Source organism: Chenopodium album, chromosome 23 (assembly GCF_948465745.1).
Source record: "Chenopodium album chromosome 23, dcCheAlbu1.1, whole genome shotgun sequence".
NCBI classification, from domain to species: Eukaryota; Viridiplantae; Streptophyta; class Magnoliopsida; order Caryophyllales; family Amaranthaceae; genus Chenopodium; species Chenopodium album.
In genome coordinates this window covers 23988052-24009890 of record NC_137856.1, presented here as the reverse complement: position 1 = coordinate 24009890, position 21839 = coordinate 23988052, and the positions used below count along the sequence as shown (strand labels likewise).

The window sequence follows — 21839 nt, the reverse complement described above, 5'->3', positions numbered from 1 at the left end:
AACCATTATGCCTTAATCCCCGGAGAAATTCTGAGTATGCCATTTCGTCCGGGAGATTATGAATTTGGGCTTTTTCTTGGTTAAATCTTTGGACGTACGAACGTAGTCCTTCATTCTTTCCTTGGACAATTGTTGCCAAATTGAGACTTGTCTTTCTTGGTGGGATGTTGTAAGAGAAATTTCCCATGAACAACAGACTGAGGGTGGTAAAGCAATTTATGAATCCGGCCGGAAGGCTATTAAACCAATCTTGAGCCACTCCCTTAAGGGTGGCCGGGAAGCATATGCACCAAGTAGCGTCATCTACACTTTGCAAGTACATCAGGTTCCTATACAAGGTAATATGTTCCTCTGGGTTGCCCGTACCATCATAGGCACCCACTAGTACACTCTTCACTTTTGCTGGTTGAGGGGACGTTAGTATGTCTTGCGAAAACGGAGGCGGCTTATCTCCTAAATTCAACACGCGCATCTTCTAGTCAATGGGCTGAGGCTGCGCGGATGGTCGCCAGGTAGGGAGCCTGGCCGAACGTTTGGCCATACGGCCCATACTGCCCGAAGATCTGGGGAGTTGGCTGTATCAACCCATTGAGAACTTGAGGGGGCGGATATTGTGATGGCTGAACTGGAATGGGAGTAATAGTGTGAGCGGCTTGGCTTCTGCTAGAGACGGTCGTGTTGGTATATTAAGAGAAAGGTTGGTTGGAGACTTCATCCGGCTGTCTGCCCCTCCCCCCATTCTTTTTGGTTGTCTGCCCCTCCCCCCAGCCGACTGTGTTTTCGCCAACAGACTAGAGAGATTGGTCCTTGGGACTCGGGGAGACCTTCCATACGGACGGCGGAATGGAGTATTACCAGCATCAGTTGCATTGGTCTTGTTGTGTGTTTTCTTGGAGGTACCTCCTCCCCCCTTTTATTGTTTGGAAGCCAACTCTTGGCGGAGCTTAGTCAGCTCGGCCATTAAGGTAGCTGGGGTGACAGGAGGTTGCTCAGCCTCTTGAAATGAGGCGGTCAAAGGATTGCTAGAATGTATGGTTGTATGTAAGTCTTCTACATATCCGTCCTCGCCTAGACGAGGACCAATATTAGGTGTCTGACCATCTATTGCCATAACGGACGAGTATCCCCACAGACGGCGCCAAATGTTTCGGGGTATTTTGTGATCTCTTTGGATACTGGTCACGCTCTTCTGGCAACGAGATGCGGACACCTGCAAAACAACGAATATTCCTTTACCGGAATATTCGCCTCCGACGATCAAGTTATAGATCGGGAAACAGAAAGTTTAGAGAGAGACAGTAGAGAGAAGTTGGAGCTCTTTAATGCTCTTTTTTTTTAATGTTATGTCACAATCCCCCCTCCCATCATAAATGATTGGGGTATTTCTAGGGGTGGGAACATGTGCCCCTCTAGGATTTGTATCCTAGAATTCCGTGACGTGATTGGCTGCGCAATCAGAGGCCGCCACGTGTCATAGGGGGGCGCCGTTTTGCGGCTTTCAAGGGTTTTCCTCGGGATTTGGGCCTGATGTAATAAAGGCCTTTTATCTTTCTGATGTTTTATTATATGTTTGGGACAGCTGACACGTGTCACTCTATCAGGAGGACACGTGTCGCCCTTTCATAGGGACACGTGTCGCCTTCTTATTGGGCCACGGGTTGTTATAAGATTGGGCCACGTATTTGGGGTAATTTTACCCCAAGCACTTTGTGTTCCGAAATGCTCTCATCGACGGTTGCTTGTTAAAGAGACTCATCAAGGAGGACTAGCCGGACACTTTGGGGTTGCAAAAACATATGACATTTTTCGAGAACATTTTTGTTGGCCCAAGATGTTTGGTGATGTACTATGCAAGATGTGATAGCTCGTTATGGGGTTTGTCACAAGGCTAAGAGTCAATTCCGAGGGACTCTACTCTCCTTTTCCGGTTCCTAGTCACCCTTGGGATGATCTTAGTATGGATTTTGTGGTTGCTCTCCCTCGCACCCAAAGGCAAAATGATTCCGTGTTTGTTGTGGTTGATCGTTTTAGCAAGATGGCTCACTTCATTCCTTGCCACAAGACCGATGACGCTTCTCATGTGGCTACCTTGTTCTTTAGAGAAGTGGTGAAGCTTCATGGCATTCCAAAAAGTATTGTGTCGGACCGTGATCCTAAGTTCTTGAGCTACTTTTGGAAGACTTTGTGGAAGTTAGTGGGAACCAAGCTCTTGTTTAGTACCTCTAGTCACCCTCAAACCGATGGCCAAACCGAGGTGACTAATCGTACCATGTCCACCGTACTCCGAGCTATCATTAGCAAACACATGAGAGATTGGGATCTTAAGCTACCTCAAGTTGAATTTGGTTACAACCGCTCTCATTGCATAGTGTATGGTTTCGATCCCCGCCTAACACTTGACTTGTTGCCTAGCATCCCTCATGAGGAGTTCAGCTTTGAGGCAAAGGATAGAGTTGAAACGATGAAAAGGCTTCATGGAGATGTCAAGAAGAGAATTGAGAAAGCGAATGAGAGTTACAAGGCAAGGGCAAACAAATTCAAGAAGCCAAGGGAATTCAATGTAGGTGATCTTGTGTGGCTCCATCTTCGGAAGGAAAGATTCCCGGCTAAGAGAAAGAACAAGCTCATGCCAAGATCCGAAGGCCCCTTTGAAGTTGTGGAGAGAGTTGGACCTAATGCTTACAAGCTCAAACTACCGGGACACTTTGGAGTTCATGCTACCTTTAATGTTGGTGATCTTGCTCCTTTTCTTTATGAAGATGATGTTGGTGATGATGATCCGGAATTGAGGGCAATTCCTTTTGAAGAGGAGGGGTTTGACGCGGGTGCATGGAACTTAGTGGAAGACGTGCCACGTGTCGTGACACGAAGTCGGGCCAACCTCCTTGGAGGTCACCTTTCGGGGCTAACCATCATCATACTTGAAGACAAGAAGATTTGAAGAGGTGCGGCCGAACCAAGGAAGTCCGACCGAACCACCTAGGCAGTTTCAAACTCGATTTTGTCAGTTTTGCAGCAGTGGTCGAACTCCAAAAGTTCGACCGAACCGAGAACAGGAAAGTTCGACCGAACTCCCTTTAGGTTCAGCCGAACCTACCCACAAGTTCGACCGAACCTACCCTTGGTTCTGCCGAACCATTTGCCGTTTTTTTGTCAGTTTGTGCGAACTATTTAAGCTGTTTTAAGACTATTTTGTAATCAATTTTTGTTTAACTTTGTAATCAAGAGACTTTCTCTCTCTACCATAATCTTTGTGATTATCTTTCTTTCTTTGTGATTGCATCTCTTCTAATCTTTGTGGTTACACCTTAATCCTAGATTTACTTGTTGTTGGCTTTGATTAAGACCCCTATTTCATCTATCTTTGTGAATTTTAGATAGGTTTATCTTGGTTTGTTGGTTTGAACTTGTTGTTACTTGATTTCTCCTCCCTTTTACTTGTCTTTCCTTGGTTATTTCATATCACTACGAGCCAATATCAATCAGACCCGGGAGAGGCGCAATGGACTGCGCCCAAGAATATCCTAAAGTACTTGAAAAGGAACAAGGATAAATTCCTGGTCTATGGTGGCATAGATGAATTGGTTGTTGAGGGTTACACCGACGCAAGCTTCCAGACAGACAGAGACGACTTCAAGTCATAGTCTGGGTACATATTCTGTCTCAATGGAGGAGCGTTTAGTTGGAAGAGTGCTAAGCAAAGCACAACTGCAGATTCTACAACTAAAGCCGAATACTTGGCGGCATCTAAGGAGGCAGTTTGGATTCGCAATGCAAGTTCATTGGGGAACTTGATGTTGTACCCTCCATCAAGGGTCCAATAGACCTCTATTGTGACAATAATGGGGATATTGCTCAAGCTAGAGAGCCGCGAGAACATCAGAAAGTCAAACATGTCCAGAGGCGATTTCACATGATAAGAGAATGGAAATCGGAAGGTGAAATCAGAATTTACAAAGTTGGAACGGATGACAATGTAGCTGATCCACTCACTAAACCTTTGTCTCAAGTGAAGCACAACAAGTACGTTTAGGCAATGGGAATCAGGCACATCGGAGATTGGCTTTGATTTCCTTATTTTAGTGTTTTGATTAATTTTGGACAATTTTATGTAAAACACAATGATGAACCATTCAGTTTTGGAGTAATTAAATTTTTCATGCAATTTAAATCACTCCTTTGCTATTTTATTGTGGTTTAGAATTAAATATTGAGTCCATTCGATTTTGAGAATATTCAAAATAGGGTATCAAGACAATGTCTTGGATAAAAAAACACCTATTAAGTGAACATTGAATATTTTAATCGAAAATTATTCCTAATCGAGGTCATTTAAATGGTGGACGATTAACGAACCAATTGAGATTAGTGTGTAGTATGATTTATAGCACCATTTCTTGTGCTACGAGGACATAAATCATTTACACAGATATTGGTTTAGAACCATACTGGATCGACCTATATATGAGAATACTTTAAGAGATTCAAAATCGTCATAAGTATACTTCTCATTTTTGCTATCGGAACTTTTTTCCTCGACCATGAGTATTGTGAGTTCTCTTGTCTGAGTACTAGTCCGTTTTGGTGTTAGTCAAACGTCTGCCATACATGGAGATTATAACGACGACATAAGAGCGGCTAGGTCCTCTTAGTAAGAAAAGCTTACATTATAAGACTGGAAATGTCCCCCTACTAATAATAGGGAACATGTCTTTGTTGTTTACAAGGCCTCTCGAAGAGCGAGACTGTGAAAATGCATGGTCGTGCTCGGATGGATTTAAGAAATCATCTGTTTATTGACAGTCAAACTCGGATTTCGAGAAACACTTCTGGACGTAATAGGGATGACGAATAATCTTACCTTATAGTTCATGAAGAGACATTAAGAGACATACGAAAGGGGCTATACACTAAAAGCTCACTTGTATGGAAGGACAAGTGGGAGATTGAAATGAATAGTGTCCTTCAAGCAAGTGTATTATTTCGATAGGGGGTTCAGAATTATTAGATAGCTAATTATTCAGTGAGGTCAAGTGATTGGAATGCCTGGGTGGAGGGCGCTTTCGATCAGTAATATTAATGTATAATTAATATTACAACTTAATCTTGACTGGACCCTTTGGGTCACACCCAAGCAACTAACGAGCCGAAGCGACGAATTAATTTGCAAATAATTAATAATTCGACCGAGTAATTAATATTTAGACGTCGAAAATTCGAGCTTGGAGCGTCAAAACCGAGCGTGGAAGTCGAGTAAAAAATAGTAAAAGACGAGACGAGAAAATACTAATAAATCAAAAATGACCAAAATACCCCTAGCATCGGAACATCGAGGGCTAGGGGCACGGCTTGGCTAGCATGCCGCAGCTAGCAGACCGCACTAATGTGTGAGGCATGCTAGCAGCAGCCCGCATGCAAGTGCAAGGGCGTGCTGGCCGAGGAAGCTAGCAGCAGCCCGCACTATTTGGTGCAAGGCGTGCTGGGCCGAGACTCAAGCAGCAGCGCTAGCAGCCCACATGGGGTGCCTTGGTGCCCAAGTGGGGCTTCCACGTGGCGCGAAGCAATTGGGAGTTGGGTGTTGTTTTGGACGGTTTTGGGAGAAGGAGTAGGGAGCAAGTTTGGTTCCCCCCTTCTCCAAATGGTCCTCACCTACTCCCTCATGTGAGCTTGACACTAGTTGATTTATTACTAGTTTAATTAATAATTTTATTTTAGCTTTAAAATAAAATGGGAAAATCAAATTGTCCCACATTGATGGGAGAGATTTTCATACTCATGCCTTTCCCTATAGATACCCAGGTTGGGGTATTGGCAAAGGCACTTGAGTAAGTGTTGAAAAAGGCATCACCATTGTGAAAACCTTTGAACACATTTATTACTCGGGTTTTGGTCGGGCCTTACTAACTCCAAGGCATTAGACCTTTGTCGGTGGTCGGGTTGTGGGTGGACTTCCGTTGGAGGTCGTCGTTCTTTCGAGACATGCTTTCGAAGTAAGAGCCCCTAGAGGTCGGGCGAAGCACGCGTCAAAGGTATAATTACTATCCTAATCTTGTCATTAAGTTAATTATGCTTATGTGTTTTTAATTATTACGAGTGATCTTGGCTTAGGTTTTCTTTCGCGGTGAGTCGGACTCATCAAACCCCAACAACAACCTTGGTACATAGTCATTTAGTGGAGTGGGCTGAGTTGGAAGCAGAGATGGAGAAAGATTAATGGTTAAGTGGGCTGAAACAGATCCCGACAGCAGGTGATGAGGGCCCAAAGGGGTTCAGTTTAGATGGGAAGTTGGTTTCCTACAAAGGGAGGATTGTCTTGCCTTATTTTTCGAAGTTTATCCATGCTCTTCTTAGCGTATATCATGACTCACCAATTAGAGGTCATGACGATGAAATGAAGACGTATTTGATCTTGATGATGGCAGCTGGCTGGTTTTAGAAAGGCATGAGAAAGGAAGTGTGGAGGTACTAAAGCAATGTGGAGTATGTCAAAGGAGCAAGGCGAGTTAACAAAGTCGGGGTTATTACAACCTCTACCAATTCCAAAGGTGGTTTGAGAAGACATCTCACTTGATTTTGTGGAGGGATTACCCATTTACCCTTGTCTAAGGGGGTGGATTCAAATTTGATTTTGGGAAGACATCCATTCAACGGTCTTAAAGTTGCTCAAGTTTTATAAAGATGAGGGTTAAAGGTAAGATTGTTTCCAAGATCATTTTACTAATCAAATAATGGAAAATGAAAAATAATTTTCTAAAAAAATGTTCCGAATCAAAATAAATGAGCCTAGGCTGAACAAACACTAAAATTGCCGAAGTTTTATAAAGATGAGGGTTAATGTCTTGATAGAGTAACTTCGGTATTCCATATATGGAAGCATGAATTAGAAAGAATATAACACATCTTTCAAAAAAAAAAAAAAGGATTTTTCTACATGGTACCCTCAAATTATTGCGTTTTCTACGTTGTGCCCTTCTAAATCTAAAAGTCTACACGGTGCCCACAAGTTTTATGTACTGTTTTATATATGCCCTTCATAAGCTGTTTTGTTAACGGTAATTAACTTGTGGTTAAGTTAACCACCCACCTAAGTTAATTACTACTTAAATTTAAAGGACATAAAATAGAACATTAAAACCCCATTTTGATCAAACCCTCACCTTCCATCTCTCTCAAATATTAAACCAGATACAAGCATTAATATGGAATCTGATATTGCAGATCAGATTGTTGAACCAAATACGTCATATATCTTGAGTCTGATATTGCAGATCAGATTGTTGAACCAAATACGCCATATATCTTGAGTCTGACATTGCAAGTGTTCATTTAAGAGTAGAGCATCATTTTGCAAATGTCATAAATCACTGATAACATATGAATAATTGGTATAATAGCGATATTAAATATACTGACCAAATCATTTGGCCAATTTTATTTATTTTTCAACAATTGAAATAGCACAAGGCAAAGAAAACCAAAATATTTGACTATTGATGAGTGATTTTTAAATGTGATAAAGTTTATTGAACTTGTGGGCACCGTGGAGAAGTTGAGATTAAACTTGTGGGCACCGTGTAGAAGTAAGGATTTAGAAGGGCACAACATAAAAAACGCAATAATTTGGGGGTACCATGTAGAAAAACCCAAAAAAAAAGCAAAAATATAACACATAACAGTCACATTGGAGAGCCTAGCCTGAACAAAAATCAGGCTTCATCGTTGAAACCCTAACAAACATGGCGGGTAACAACCCCAAATCATCAACCACCACCACCACCAACCGTCCTCCTCCTTCCGAACGCAAATCTCGCTGGCAATCCTCCTCTTCCGCCACCCCCACCACAACCTCCGCCGCACCCGCCGCCGCAAATCCCACCTCCGGAACCCCATCAAAACCCTCCCCAAGCACCGCCAAACCCCCCACCAACAACGCTACAACAAGGTCATCCTCTGATAAACCAACCCCAAAACGCAGCTCACCTTTCCCCTCTTCCGTTGTCCCTCCACCTCCTCCTACTTATGGGTTCCACATGCTTGATCGTCGCACCATTGTTCTTGCTGATGGTAGTGTTCGATCCTACTTCGCTTTGCCCCCTGATTACCAAGATTTCACCCCACCTCCTAGACCCCCAATTGGCCGTTTTGGCCCGCCTCATCAGTTGGGTCGGGTTGGCCCGATGAGCCCGGATGGTTTTCGCGGTAGGGAGGATCATCCCTTTGGGTCTAATTCGTTGTCAATGAAGAGGAAGTTTGGTTTTGGGGATGAGAGAGATAGAGATAGAGATAGAGATGGGGATGAGTTTGCCAGGCAGAAGCAGCAGCTCTTGCAGTATGGCAATGCCGGTGCCGGTGCCAATTTGGGTTCGGGTACTAGTAGTCCGTTTAGACGCGACGACGAGTTTCGAAATTCCAAGATTATGAGGGCTGGTACCGGGTTTGATAGTGGTGGTGGTATTAATAATGTGGGTGCAAGGCAGGAAGTTCGGATTGATCCTCCTATTATGAAGGCATATCTTCATTTTATTAAGTTGATTTACGAGAATCCTAATCAGAAAAAGAATTACTTAGAGAATGGCAAGCATCTTCAGTGCCTCGTTTGTGGCAGGTTTGATTGGAAACAACTCTTTATGCTTTAATTTAACTATGTTTTGTTGGTATAATATGGTTCTATTGAATGTGTGATTAGATAGTACATTACTTATATTCTTACTGCTTTAATGACATGAGATTGTACGTGAATGAGATTTGTTTATACATGTGTTGAACCTGACTCTAGCATTTCTCAGATTCTTGAAATTCTGAAACTAATGGGATAGAAGAGTGGTAAGACAGATATATGGAAATTAATGGCAAAAATAGGTGCCTTTAATTTTGGTTTTCTATAAGTTTTATAATTTATTTGGTTTTCCAAATATATGTAGTATGTAGCTGTGTTTGTCTTTTATTTTAGGATTTTGCTTTTCATGTCTCTTGATTTGTACCCTCTCCGTATCTGTATAAGTGCAATTTAGGTGATATATTTTAAAGGTATTACAGTGAGGAAGTTTACCTTCAAGCACTTTAGTCTCACATTAGAGGATATGATTTTTCTAAGATGTGTTCTTTCTTTGATGTGATATACCGGTTAGTGAAGCTTTTGTATTTTGGGGAACCAGACAATTAGGTAAGCAAGGTAGTCATTAAATAGAATATTGCTCAGCTAGAATTAGTGTTACTTGTTTGCTAGTAGGGCTCGTGGTATGTGCCGTTGATTCATACTTTTATTGGCTAATTATACTTTGGCTGCAAAGTGTATATTTATACTGGTTGCAATAATGCACAAAGCTCTCATTTGATTGATCTTTGATTGCCATCATTTTGTTCTTTGCCCAATGCTGCAGCTTGTATGCAATCTTTGGGGAGGTTTGCTTACATTGAAGGCATCCACTTGTATATCTGAGATGGTGTTCTTTGTCTGACATTGGCTTGCATTTATTAGAACATCTCATACTGAAAAGTGAAAACTTTAACTTGTTTGATTAGGACCGAATGAATTTGAGGTTGCTCGACAACTTGGCTTTTGGCTATATTCCATAAAAAGACATTTGACTGTGCCGTTTAAATGTATTTTGTAAATGTTCATTGGAACCACATGCTTTGTTAAGCACTTGGGTTTTGTTTGGTTAGGACTAGTTTTGTGAGGTCTTATAAGTGTCACCTATAAGTGACATTTTTCTAGTATCGTGTATACCCTCCTTCCTATTAAATCTATATTTTACTTATGACCTAATACAAATCAATGTGTCATACTGAAGGAGCCTAGATGCCAAATTATCTACATGCCAAAACTAGATAGTTGTTAACGGAGGGCTACCTATATTTAGAGATATTTAGTTCTATTATGTTCTATGTTATTTTATAACTTTATTGTACCATATCATATTACATGCCACATTCACCCAAGCACTCCGTTTTCTTTTATAATCCACTATCTTCTTTGTTTTATAGAGCACTCTACTGTACTATTTCCTATTGTTATTATTCTTTATAATTGTCAAGTTCTTTTATTGACTTCAAAGTTGAATGTTGCTAGTGCAAAATGCAGACTCACTCTACTTGCATTCTGTCACTCCATTCGTCCCAATTTAATTTTGCCGACTGCCCTTCTTCACCCGTTCTAATAAAGTTTGTCCATTTTTTTTGTAGCAATGACCCTCTTTTATTTTATTACTTATCTCTTCTACCCCTGATCCACCACATCTCTTTTCTCCTATATTTTTAGTATGAGATTACCCCACAATCTCCCATCACTTCCCCCTTTTTAATTATAATAACAATTGATGAATCTCCTAATACTATGTGCCCTGAAAATTGGGCACATGAAATTGGGATGGAGGGGGTAGTTAATTGAATATTCTGATGCCATGATTTGGTATAATATTAACGCTCGATGCAGGCCTTTAAGCACAAATTGAGCATGAGTGGAGCCACCATTCTTTAGGGTTTATGGAGGTGGAGTGAATACGAATGCATGTGTTTGAGCCATTCCACTCTATTAAAGAGCCGTGCAATTCAAGTTGCTTCGTAGTTGGCATCGAAGGGTGTTAATTTAGCTTCCATCGGTGACCGCTGTGTGTTACTACACTCTCATGGTTTTTTGTGTACTACATTGGCAAAGACACTTTTTTCCTCTTGTAGTTTTATTTTCATTTTTTATCCCTCCCTCATTGAAGTCTTGTGACTTACCCTTAGCATGTACCATCTATAGTGAGATCATTCGCTTTTGAAAAGTCAAAGTGTTGCAAGTAAAAAAAAAAATAATAATAAAAAACAGAGAAAGTATTACCACAAATAATCTTACCTTTACTATCAAGGTTTGAAAATTGAAATATTAATAAAGATTTGTTGCTTAGGGTTCTGACCTAGCTTTGGAGACACACCTTGACACAATCTCCCCTCTCCCCACCCAAACACCTAAAACTCAAAGAATTTAGTTTAAAAATCCTACCATATGAAAGCTTCATACTCTTATTGGAATATTGCTCCATGTGGGTGTGGAAGCATGTTAGCTTTTCTCTCTTCATTTATTTTCCTCCTCACTTTGCTTAAAATTATCTTTCTCTTTAATTTGTCTTCCCTTCATTCTGTCTCTTTTTGGTTTTTCTCACAGGAGAGCCTCTTTGCTGATTCTGTCTTCTCATCTCCCTCCTTTTCATTCTTTTTCTTTCATTATCTTTTTATTGAAAAGAAAAGAGTTCAGATGAGTAGGTTGTTTTCACCTTGTTCTTTCCTATCATATTTGAACTTATTATCTGCTAAAGTGAATTGGTAGCTCTTATATGAACTTATTCATCCCTATTGGCCCTTATTTTTATGGTGAAAAGAATGGCTGTCAGAACATACTTCATATCTTTTACTGGTTTTGATTTTATGATGTAACAGAAATGTAAATCTAAGTAACCTGCCATGAATAGTAGGGGAGTGGAAATTTAATTTCATTATGTAAGTTGAGCGGGGTTGAGCCTTTTTTATTTGACATTTTTTTAAAAAAAAAATCTTTTTTAATTAGTTCTTTATTTTAAAATGTTTAAGCTTCTTTTTCCAACTTAGGCCTTGCTTGGTTCATATTATATTGTTTAAAGTTGTACCATGTGACCTTATCGTATTTTATCTATACTTATATTATGTTTTGTATGAACTTGTGTTATTTTATCTGAACTTATCTAAAACTTATTTTGTCAAACTTATTATGTCTGAACTGAACTTATCTGAAAATGTGAGTAAAGACTTCTTCCATTTTAACTTATTTTATCTAGACTTACTAAAGTTTTCTTAAACCATTATGTTTTTTACTTGCGCGTTTTACCACTCCTTTAAAACTTTATTAAATTTTATTCCTGGTACTCTTTTAAAACTCTCTTTAATTTTACTTGCATTTTATTTCTTTTCCTGACTTTACACATTTTTTTTTTTTTTTCCCCAACTAGTCATCTTGCATGTCCTTTTTTCTTTGGCCGATGGTTCCTTGTGATGTTTCATGTTAGCTGACCCCAAATCATCTTGGGACTAAGGCTTTGTTGTAAAAAGATAAAATACATGGGCCCTTAAAGTAGAAGCTATGTTTAAAAATAATATAGTCTAAGATAATTATATAGATTTTTCAATCAAATTTTAAAATATGCATTAATAAAGGCATCTCTCATGCCTTGAACTTTTGTGCCATTGAAATCAGTGGCAATGTGCTAGGCTTAATGCTGAGACTTGCCTTTGAGCATCTATGTTTGTTTCTCTTTAAAGCTCCTTAACTAACCGATGCACACATGTCTTGAATTGAAGATGGTCTTAGATATGGAATCACGTGCTATGTCTTTGTCTCTGGTTATCCAAAGTCTTCCGTTGAGTGCTGTGAGAGGTCTTAAACAATTCTGATTTTGCATAGCTGAGATAAGTTATAGGCTCTCAAACATTTAATTCAGTGTTGTCAGGTATCCAAGTTGTATGCAATATGCATCCTTATCCCCTTCTTTAGACCCAACGATATGTTTTAATCACCTGGCAGATGTAAGCCATTTTTTATAGTAATATTAGTAAGGGTAGAAAACAAATAGAAGTTAAGGACGGCAAATGCAAAACAACTCAAAGTATAAAGAAGTTGCACACTAAGGTAAGCAAAGAAGTAGGTAAACATGACTTTAGGATCATGGATTGACATGGGCCTGTGATCCCCCTTATATTACATGTTCTAGGAAAAATCCCTGTTTCATTGTGTCACTTTGAGGATCTTGAAGCAGTAAGGTCCTTCAATTTTTGATTTCTAGTTTGACTTTGAAGTCATAGTAGATCTCATGGATCATGATTAATGCTGTCTGCATTTTAGGTAATTTGAGCATAGCTCCTGTAGCTTTCAACAAGGCTTGAACGTCAAACTCAGTCAATTATGGCTGATTGATGTTGTTCCTCTTACAATTTCTGCAGCTTTATCAGTGGTCGTTATCTGTTATACTAACATTATCTGTTGATGTTTTGGTTGGTTAGGTCCTGTGCTAGATCTATATAATGCTCGTATCTTATATTTATGTTGGTTTATACCATTGTACAAGTATGACACTCTTATTATTGCCTTGTTGCTTCTCCTGCTAATCCAATTGAAGATTTGTTCTTTTTCTCTCTGTATGCTTGCTAAAAAATATGCTGGCTGATTTTGGATGGTTTAATTGTAATAAAGGGCTACAGAGGTAGTACCTTTGTCACTGGGTTTATCTTTTCATGCTGGTTTTTCTAATAACACCTTGCTGACAAGATTATTAGAATCTTAGGCACACAAATTGAGGATAGATGATGAATCAAGAAATATTGATGCCAAAATTAATGTGAATTGACAGGGGTACCAAATGTTAGTAGGAATTCAAAATAGTTGTGTTGGCAATGTACCAGGTGAGTTGTTTATGCTGCAAGCCTGCAACAAAGAATCTGGAATTGCAAATACAAACTGATTTTTTCAATTTTAGGTAGAGAAATAGGCATTTAGAGTTTTAGAGACTAGGAAGGGGGTCTTTAATTAGCAGTGAATTGTCATTGTTTACGGATTGCTATTTTCACAGCCTTCTCATCTTCTTGGTCTCTCAGAGAACAATGGAAATTCCATAAGAATGAGTTTGGGCTTTCAAAAAGATGAAAATGGAAGAACAAAGGTTGTGAAAAAGGCATATAATATCTGCAGTTGGCGTTAAGTGGGGAGTGGAGACGTTGGAATGTTGGATTGTTAAATTCATCATACTGCATAAGAGGATTAATCTATGGCCTCTCATTACTGTTTGTGAGCGTTGTGTTGGGCGTTTGGTGTATTGTATAATTGCGGCTCTTAATTTGACTGACCAGCTGCAAATTTTGTTGAGTCTGATGTTTTGTTATAATGATGGGTCCTGAAGTATACTTGTTGTACTCTCATTCGATCTACCCAAGTTACAAAATCAGAACTTTTGCATGCCCTTGATTTGAAGTATCTTATGTTTATTATATGTTTGGATGACCACCTTTGATGTTTGTAATATTTTTCTTATATAACTCAAGCTCTTTAAGGTTGAAAAGGTGCATGTGGCCACATTTTCAACCTTGAATATCTTTACCTTGCCGGTATTTTTGTTATTAATAATCACCATAGTTGATATTATGAACTATACCGAGACGAATCTCTAACAAGACCCCACATGACTATATTTCTTTATGTATTAATCACAATATTTGGTTGATGATGATTGTGTGAATAGTGTCAAGTTTGCGAATGATGCAATATTTCTAGAACGGATGAGGTTATTTTTTTTATTATTTTTTTTATTTATTATTTTTATTTTGGTTTTGAAAGAGGGACTTCCGTAGATGATTGTTGTAGTTTGTTGATGTGAACCAGGTTCATTCTCCTGGTCTTTTCATTGACCTTAGGCTTGGCTGTTGATTTTATGTTCCTGTCATCTCTCTTATTGGTTTATTAGCATATCAAGATAAGAGATGTATTTGGACCATTTGGGTTCATCAACTTTATGGTGACAAGGAGTTTTGTGCTTTTGTCTTCAACCTCATTTCACTGGGTTGCTGTAATTATGTGAATTTACTTAGTTCTATAGGTCTCTTCATAGATATGAAACTTGGCTGTTAATTTTGTGTGTTCTTTTTATTGCTCATGTTCAATCTTATGTATTCAATAGTAACATTGTAATTTGGATGACCAACCTTGCCAAGTGGCAATGGAGGCTTGGTTTTAATTTGCTGTCTTGAGGAGCATATTTCCAACTCTGTTAAGTGTGGTTTCTTTTGTATCTATTGAGGAGACAAATATGCTTATGCTTCTTGCTTTATAGTGGTTTAATATGGCAGTATACTACAGATGCAACCTATGATGTGTTGCTTTTGTTATGTCAGTCATTGAAGTGAGCATCTAGTATTATTCTAGTCTAAAATCCAACTTAAAAATCCATATTAGTTTAGATAAATTGTTTCCAAAGTTTATCTTGTAGGGTTTTACGAACCTACTAGTAGACTTTTAGTTGTAGTAAAGTGGGACTTTTGACAAATTTTTAGCCTTAAATAAAAAAAATAAAAAAAAGTAACTTCTGATTGACTCAGTGTCTGCTTGCCTGGATTGGCCTACCAACCAGCTAAAAATGTAATTAGTGCGATAGTTGTGGGCTGTATGCCCGTATATATGAACTTTATCAGTTTATCTTTCCTTGAATGTATCTGAACTAATTTTATGTCAGAAAAACTTGAGTTATGTATTGTCCGACTCTCTTGGTATTGGAAATTACAGGTCTTCAAAAGAGTTTCCAGATGTGCATGCTCTTGTTATGCATACTTTCAACTCAGATAATGCTGATTTGCGAGTGGATCACCTGGGCTTGCACAAAGCTCTCTGTGCCATAATGGGGTGGAGTTTTATGAGGCCTCCTGATTCTTCCAGGGCCTATCAACATATGCCTGCCGAAGAAGCGGCTGCATACCAGGATGACTTGATCATGTGGCCACCTATGGTTATTATTAATAACACAAATACTGGCAAGGGTAAAGATGGCCGTATGGAGGGTTTGGGAAATAAGGCAATGGATAGTAAACTTAGAGGTACTGCCCTCAGCTTACTATATAGAATATGGATGCTATAATATATCCACTTTGTTCTTTGCTATATTGACATACATGTGTAGTAATCTTACATAACTAGATCCATGAGATGATCTATACTTTAGTGATATACTGGAGATCTGGATTTATCCGTTTGACATCCAGATATTACCTTTGTGGGTTATAAACTCTTTTTTGTTGATGGCTGGCATTCTCACTTTCATTTTTACCGAGAAGCTAAATTTTTGCTATCTACATTGAAACTTGCGGTTTTTTTAACAGATACGTCAGGCTTCTCATTGTCCAGAATATTTTTGCGAAAAGTCTTATATACTCTTTAAGTCACTTAGACATCTTTGTGTATGCCCCCACTTTTTTTGTATTTTTTTCCCCTAGAAGCTTTCTTGCTCTACCTCTGCATATGCCAGAGCTTCCATCATTTCTTTTGTGGAGCCCTCTAATGCTATTGAGTAAATTTTAATTTCATAAGCAGATAGTAGGTTAGAGATGGTATGTATAATCTTGACTGCAGTGTATATTACATACTTCTGAGCTCATGGATATACTTAATGAACTTTTTAGAAGAAACAGTCATCCAATATGTATTTTTTTTGTGTCTGAGTTTGAGTTTTAAGTGCTAGTTGTGAGAAAACAAGGGGTGATTGAGCACTTTTTAACTATGCAGAAAACTCTATAAAATAGAAACTGATTATTTATGCTCGGCGTCTAATTGCGCTGTTGCACATCTATTGTCTTACAGTTGAGTTAACTGATGGAGAAACTAAATACTAACCTGGAAAACCTAAAGCTAGTTTCTTTGATAATGTATCATGTTGGTTGGATGTTAATTCTTCCTGCTTCTACTTGCTATTCTTAGCATCCTCCTCCTGGAGGACTCGTCATTCTTTATGTTAGTTGAAGCAGTTAGTCAATCAATTATGGTATCAGGTTTTATTTAGGATTTGAATTGCCAAAGAATGCAAATATTAGTGTTACTAAATATGCTAAGAGTGCTATAGGGATTTATGGTCATTACGGCTCCAACAGGCCATATTGCTCTTAATTTCTTATCACACCTTAGATTTGATGGTCTGTAGAGTTTCATAAGTATTCAAATCGAGAACCTCTAGAGTAGGTTTCTTCTTTTGGAATCTTTTTTGTAAGTACTAATTAGTGGATTACTTGTTAGCTGATACTAAATTTAAAAAGATAACAGAAATTTGACGTCGATTTTATGTTTTCTAGAACTTGATACTCCCTCTGCCCCAAAATAAAGTCTCCTATAACCCAAAACCTGTCCCTAAATAAAATTCCTATATCACCTTTATACATTTTCTTTTAATTCACTTTCAATCTAGCAATTTTTTAATTTATTTATTCCTTTGTATCTATTCATACACTTTTAATCTTCCAAACCCTTTATAATCAATCAGACCCCACTATCTTTTTATTATTCACCTCCCTAAAAACTTGTGATTTAGGCTAATGTGACTTATTTGGGGATAGAGTATTATATTTCCTTGTGTATGATAAATGATTGCAGTTACTAGTCCCTGCGTGGAGGGGTTGCTATATACTCAACCCTTTTAATATTCATTTAAGGATTTCACTATGTTTAGGCTATATCTATATTCAACTCTAATTCCTATCTACTATTCTATGAATTTGCAACACAGAAACTGGATTCCTTGTAATCTTAAATGTGACAAGATATATTAATGACATGTTCTATCTGTCAGCAGTATCTCTCACTGGTTTACAACCTGTAATTTTAAAACCAAACTCAGGAATAATTGTTGTCTGTACTCTTTCCAATTGTTGGAGTATTTTGGGATCTTTCTTAGTTACAGGATGTAAGGGATTTCCTTCTGTTCTAGTGTATTATTTGTAACAAATTGCGTGTTGTTTTTTAAGTCATCATAGGACTAGAGGTTGCTCTTATTAATGCTGTTGTCCTTCAACTCTGGTGAATAAGTTTCTGAATCCTTCTGATCCTTTGTGTTGGAATGAAACCCTTCTCTGTCTCCCTCCCTATCACCAACACTCTCTGTTAAAAGTGAGCTATTGATAGCATTTTGCTTGAGACATATTGCTTGAGAGAAATTATGGTTCTATAAAGTGAATATGAAATCAAGTTGAAATACTTTGTTTTGTCGCTTTGAATAAAGTTCAACCTAGAGGTTGGATTTCCTTCTTGATGACTGCCTGACTGGCAAGAGTGTTAACTGATTTACTTATCAAAACTATGGGTTTTTATCTCCCGTCTTTTCCTTCAGTGCCTACTCTCTATTTTCCTATCCATCCCCCCTCTCCCACTTTTTTGGTGGGGGCGAGGGGTGGGGTAGGGGTGTTTGGGTGTGTTAAGGGCTTTGACTGTCTTAATTGCAACTGCTCTGTATTGCCTTGAGTTGGATAAGTGAAGTCTTATCTAGATTAGTGAATTATACATTTTTGTGATTGCAATTTGTGAGTTTTGTATGTTTCTTGATTAATTAGGTAATTTTGATTCATTTTATTAGTCCTGCACCTCATGTTATCTTTGTTGTTCTTACACACCTTGGATATTCTGTTTGGGTCTGTTACAATTTGGTCCTTAACATGAGAAAACTAATTTTTGAGGCATCTTTTGGTCTCAATGTACTGTTTATTTTGCGTGTGAGTGATCTGATTGTAATTATATGAAGTAATGGATCACTCTCGTATTTGAGTCTTCATTTGGAGAAAACGGGAGAATAGAACCTACTTCTATTCATCGTATTGGCTGTTAGGAGATAAAATTATGTTACTTGAAGATGGTTGCCTTTTCCTCGGACTCTTTATCTCACCTCAAGTACCCATGTCGGACCCTCAACACTCAGACATGGGTAGGACACTTAGGCACTTCGTATTAGTTCAAAATCATGGAAAATTTTCAAAAAATAGGCGAGTCGGGCACTTAGACATGTATCCGTGTCGGACATGGGTATCCGAGTCCAAGTAACATAGCTTTTCCTATTACGACAGGGCCATGTATGGTTAGAGTATTCATTTTTGATGTCCCTGAGGGTGACCATACTTTTGGTCGTTTCTCCTTAGTTGTGAGAATTGGGTATAAGGTTAGCTTTCCTGCAGGTTGTTTAGCCTTTGATTTGTCTCCTTCCAAGGTACAATCTTAGTAGAACAAAAAAGATTGCAACAAGGGTTGTCTTTGGTAATTGCTTGAGGTGAATGAGGTCTGCATTCTGTATTAAGAAGTGGCCATTCATATATTTTAAATATTTTTGGCATCAGTGAATGTGCAATGTTAGCTAGGGATTGATATATGTTGTATTGATCCAGTTTTATGATTCTGGTAACTTGGTCCAGTGTCCATGGCTCTCACAAAGAACTTTTGTTCCTGGGTGCAGTAGCAGCTGTGTATAGTTTCTGCTTTGGTTTAATTTTCGCGGTCATTTTGTAGAGCACCTTATTATTTTTTTTTCCCAATAATTGAAGCCCTATTTGACTTTATCAGAGGCAAATACAAATCAAAAGATGACATGCATTTGCTTGTAATGCCCCACAAGTAGTGTTTTTGTGGACTTTGGGTCAAAAAAAAAATTACTAACGCATACAGCTGTTTTTTGGTATTAAAAGAAAATTTGAAGGAATTTGTTTAAGCAAATATGTACACTAGGGTACTTATATCGTTACTTCCCATAATTAATTTTGATTCTCCATATAGCCTACCTATGTATTAGTGTTAATCCAAGTAGTGCACACCCCTATCATTACTGAGAACTTAACATGTAGACTGTGTTTCTGATTATGGCCTACTGTTTCAATGTGGTATGCTGTCTGCTATAACACTATAGACCTTTTTATTTGATACAATTTATAATCTGTTAGCTTGAACTTTGATGTGTACACAACATTTGGTATATTACATACAAGAATATGAAATTATCACGTGGTCATTCTGTTTTCACTGTTATTGTTATATCATATTTGTTAATGGTTTACTGCCTCTATACAGATCTTGGCTTCTCTGGTGGCAAGTCGAAGTCCTTATACAGTAGAGATGGCCATCTTGGCATTACTCTTATTAAGTTTGCAAGTGACCAGTCAGGCCTGAAGGAGGCCATGCGATTGGCTGACCACTTTGAGAAGGATCACCATGGTCGTAGAGATTGGACCCGTGTACAATCGATTACTACTGATAAGAATGAGGAGAACAATCCAAATCTTGTGATGGTAGATCAGAGGACAGGTGAAAGGAGAAGAATACTGTATGGATATCTTGCTCTAGCCTCTGACCTAGACAAAGTGGATTTTGAAACTCGAAAGAAGGTTGTCATAGAAAGCAAGTTTGAGAAACTTCAACCATCCAAGTGATTTTAGGTAAGCCTCTATTTTTCCTATGTAATTTTTAGTCATCATATGAGTTAAGCAATTTAGGTTACCGTATGAAAAAAACAGCTTGGGTTACCATACAGATTGTTGTTCTTTTTATTATGCATTCATTTCTTTTTATCATACTTCCATGTTCATTTATTACTGTGAGTGGTATGTTTATTTATTTTGGTCAGTATATTCTTTTATTTTGAACTGTATGTTCTTTTATCAACAAAGATGAGATGAGATATGATCTCTTACCTTTGTACCGTATGTTCATTCGCACATCATGCCCCCTGTTTAATGAAATTATTTGTGGTAGAAATTTGGGATCCCCTTGTAACATCATTCATAGGGTTCTTGTTATCTGGAGGTCTGGTTGATCCATCTATGCATGAACATTAGATGTAACATTGTTGAACTGTGGCTGTGACATATACTATTATTAGTGTAAAAATGTTCATTTTTTGTTTTCAGATGTCAATATTGACTAAAATATTTCTCTGATTGTGATCAAGAAAGTAATTTTTAATCCTTTTATTTTTCTACCATGTAAACCAACAATAATTTCATATTGTTGATTGTCAAAGTAGGCGTGAGTATTGACTGCCAAATTTAGATTTTGCTCATTATTTTTATAATCTTTGAGTTGTTTAGATATCCCCTTTCTTAAGAATAGCTGACACTTTGTAATTGTCATGCAGTGATTTGTTTTTTCTCTGGTTAAAGAAATCAAGTAGGTATCAAGTCTTTGATAGCAGCTTCCATCCACACCACCAATGGTTGCAGTATAGGTTGAGTCACGACTTTGCTAGCTCTTGAGAATTGGCAACTTGCAATCTATGATAAATGTGGTAAAGATGGCCTGGTTACTTGATCAACTTGGCATTATCTTGATTTTGTGGGAATGCTGAAGAGAGGGTGTTCTTTTAGTTCCCCTTACCCTTTTTTTTTCTTCTTTTTTTCCTTTTAAAGTTCATGCGAAAGCCTGCAAGGGTGATGAATGACCTGCTGTTCTTGTATGTTGATTGGAAATTGCTAGTAAATTGGGAGAATAGAAAGAAACGTAGGCTAATTATACCTTCAAATAGGTATGCCTGTGAATTTGCACAGCGTTATCCATGGGCATTGTATTAAACCTTAATTTATTGCAATTGGCAAGTGGTTATTATGGTGATTGGTGATGCGTAGGTCCGTCCATTTGTGCCTGTGATTAATTTACAAAATTACTAGTAAAAGTTGAGTTCATTGAGCTTTCGTCATACTGTAAGATGCATTAATTTTAAAATTTGTACTTGATAAAAAAACTTATTTTCAAAGGTTTATTTAATGAATGGGAATGTATCAGGTGAAGTAGGCAGATAAGTGAGATTTCAGAAGATAGGATATGGAGTAGATTCAACTGGGATTTGACATTTATTTTTCATGGCACAATGAACAGTATAGATGGCTAGAATTTCAGCTTCCGTTAGTCATAGTTGCTTTGATGCATAGGAAGATGCTCATGATCGAAACCATTCCAACATTGATCGACATCCACATAAATGTTTATGTCTCCTAAATCTGGAGTTTCATTTGACTTTGAATAAGGCCTTGGTATTATGCAACTCCTTGGATTTCCATTTGTTTCTTCCCTTTGATGTACCCCAACGAATAAAAGGGAAACTAGAAAGGCCATGAGATTGTTTGATCTTTGTTTGGATACTTTAAAAAATCCACATCTTTTTTATTTTCTTGTATTCTAAACTAACCTTGCTCTAGCGCATTTATACGGAACATGCATGGTGGTTTCAGTGGCAGAGACAACATAGTTTACAATTTGCATTATGCTTCTACAGTTCTACCCCTTCCCAAACTTCCTCAGTTTCGAGGTTGGATATTAGAGGCGATGCTTG

General features: G+C 38.1%; 1 protein-coding gene across 1 annotated transcript; it reads left to right on the top strand.

Annotated features, from left to right (window-relative positions):
* Positions 1-7683: 7683 nt before the first annotated feature.
* Positions 7684-21121, top strand: LOC145608458 (uncharacterized). The gene is made up of 4 exons (XM_081664074.1): positions 7684-8605; positions 15284-15591; positions 19586-19950; positions 20649-21121. The coding sequence occupies exons 1-3, from the start codon at positions 7737-7739 to the stop codon at positions 19942-19944; spliced, it is 1536 nt and encodes a 511-aa protein (XP_081520200.1). The 5' UTR covers positions 7684-7736; the 3' UTR covers positions 19945-19950; positions 20649-21121.
* The last annotated feature ends 718 nt before the right edge of the window (positions 21122-21839 follow it).

Excerpts from the sequence above, each read along its gene's own strand:
- LOC145608458 (XM_081664074.1), top strand. The coding sequence starts at position 7,737 with ATGGCGGGTAACAACCCCAAATCATCAACCACCACCACCACCAACCGT. Across the intron at positions 8,606-15,283 it reads CAGTGCCTCGTTTGTGGCAG|GTCTTCAAAAGAGTTTCCAG; the intron begins GTTTGATTGGAA and ends TGGAAATTACAG. Across the intron at positions 15,592-19,585 it reads AATGGATAGTAAACTTAGAG|ATCTTGGCTTCTCTGGTGGC; the intron begins GTACTGCCCTCA and ends GCCTCTATACAG.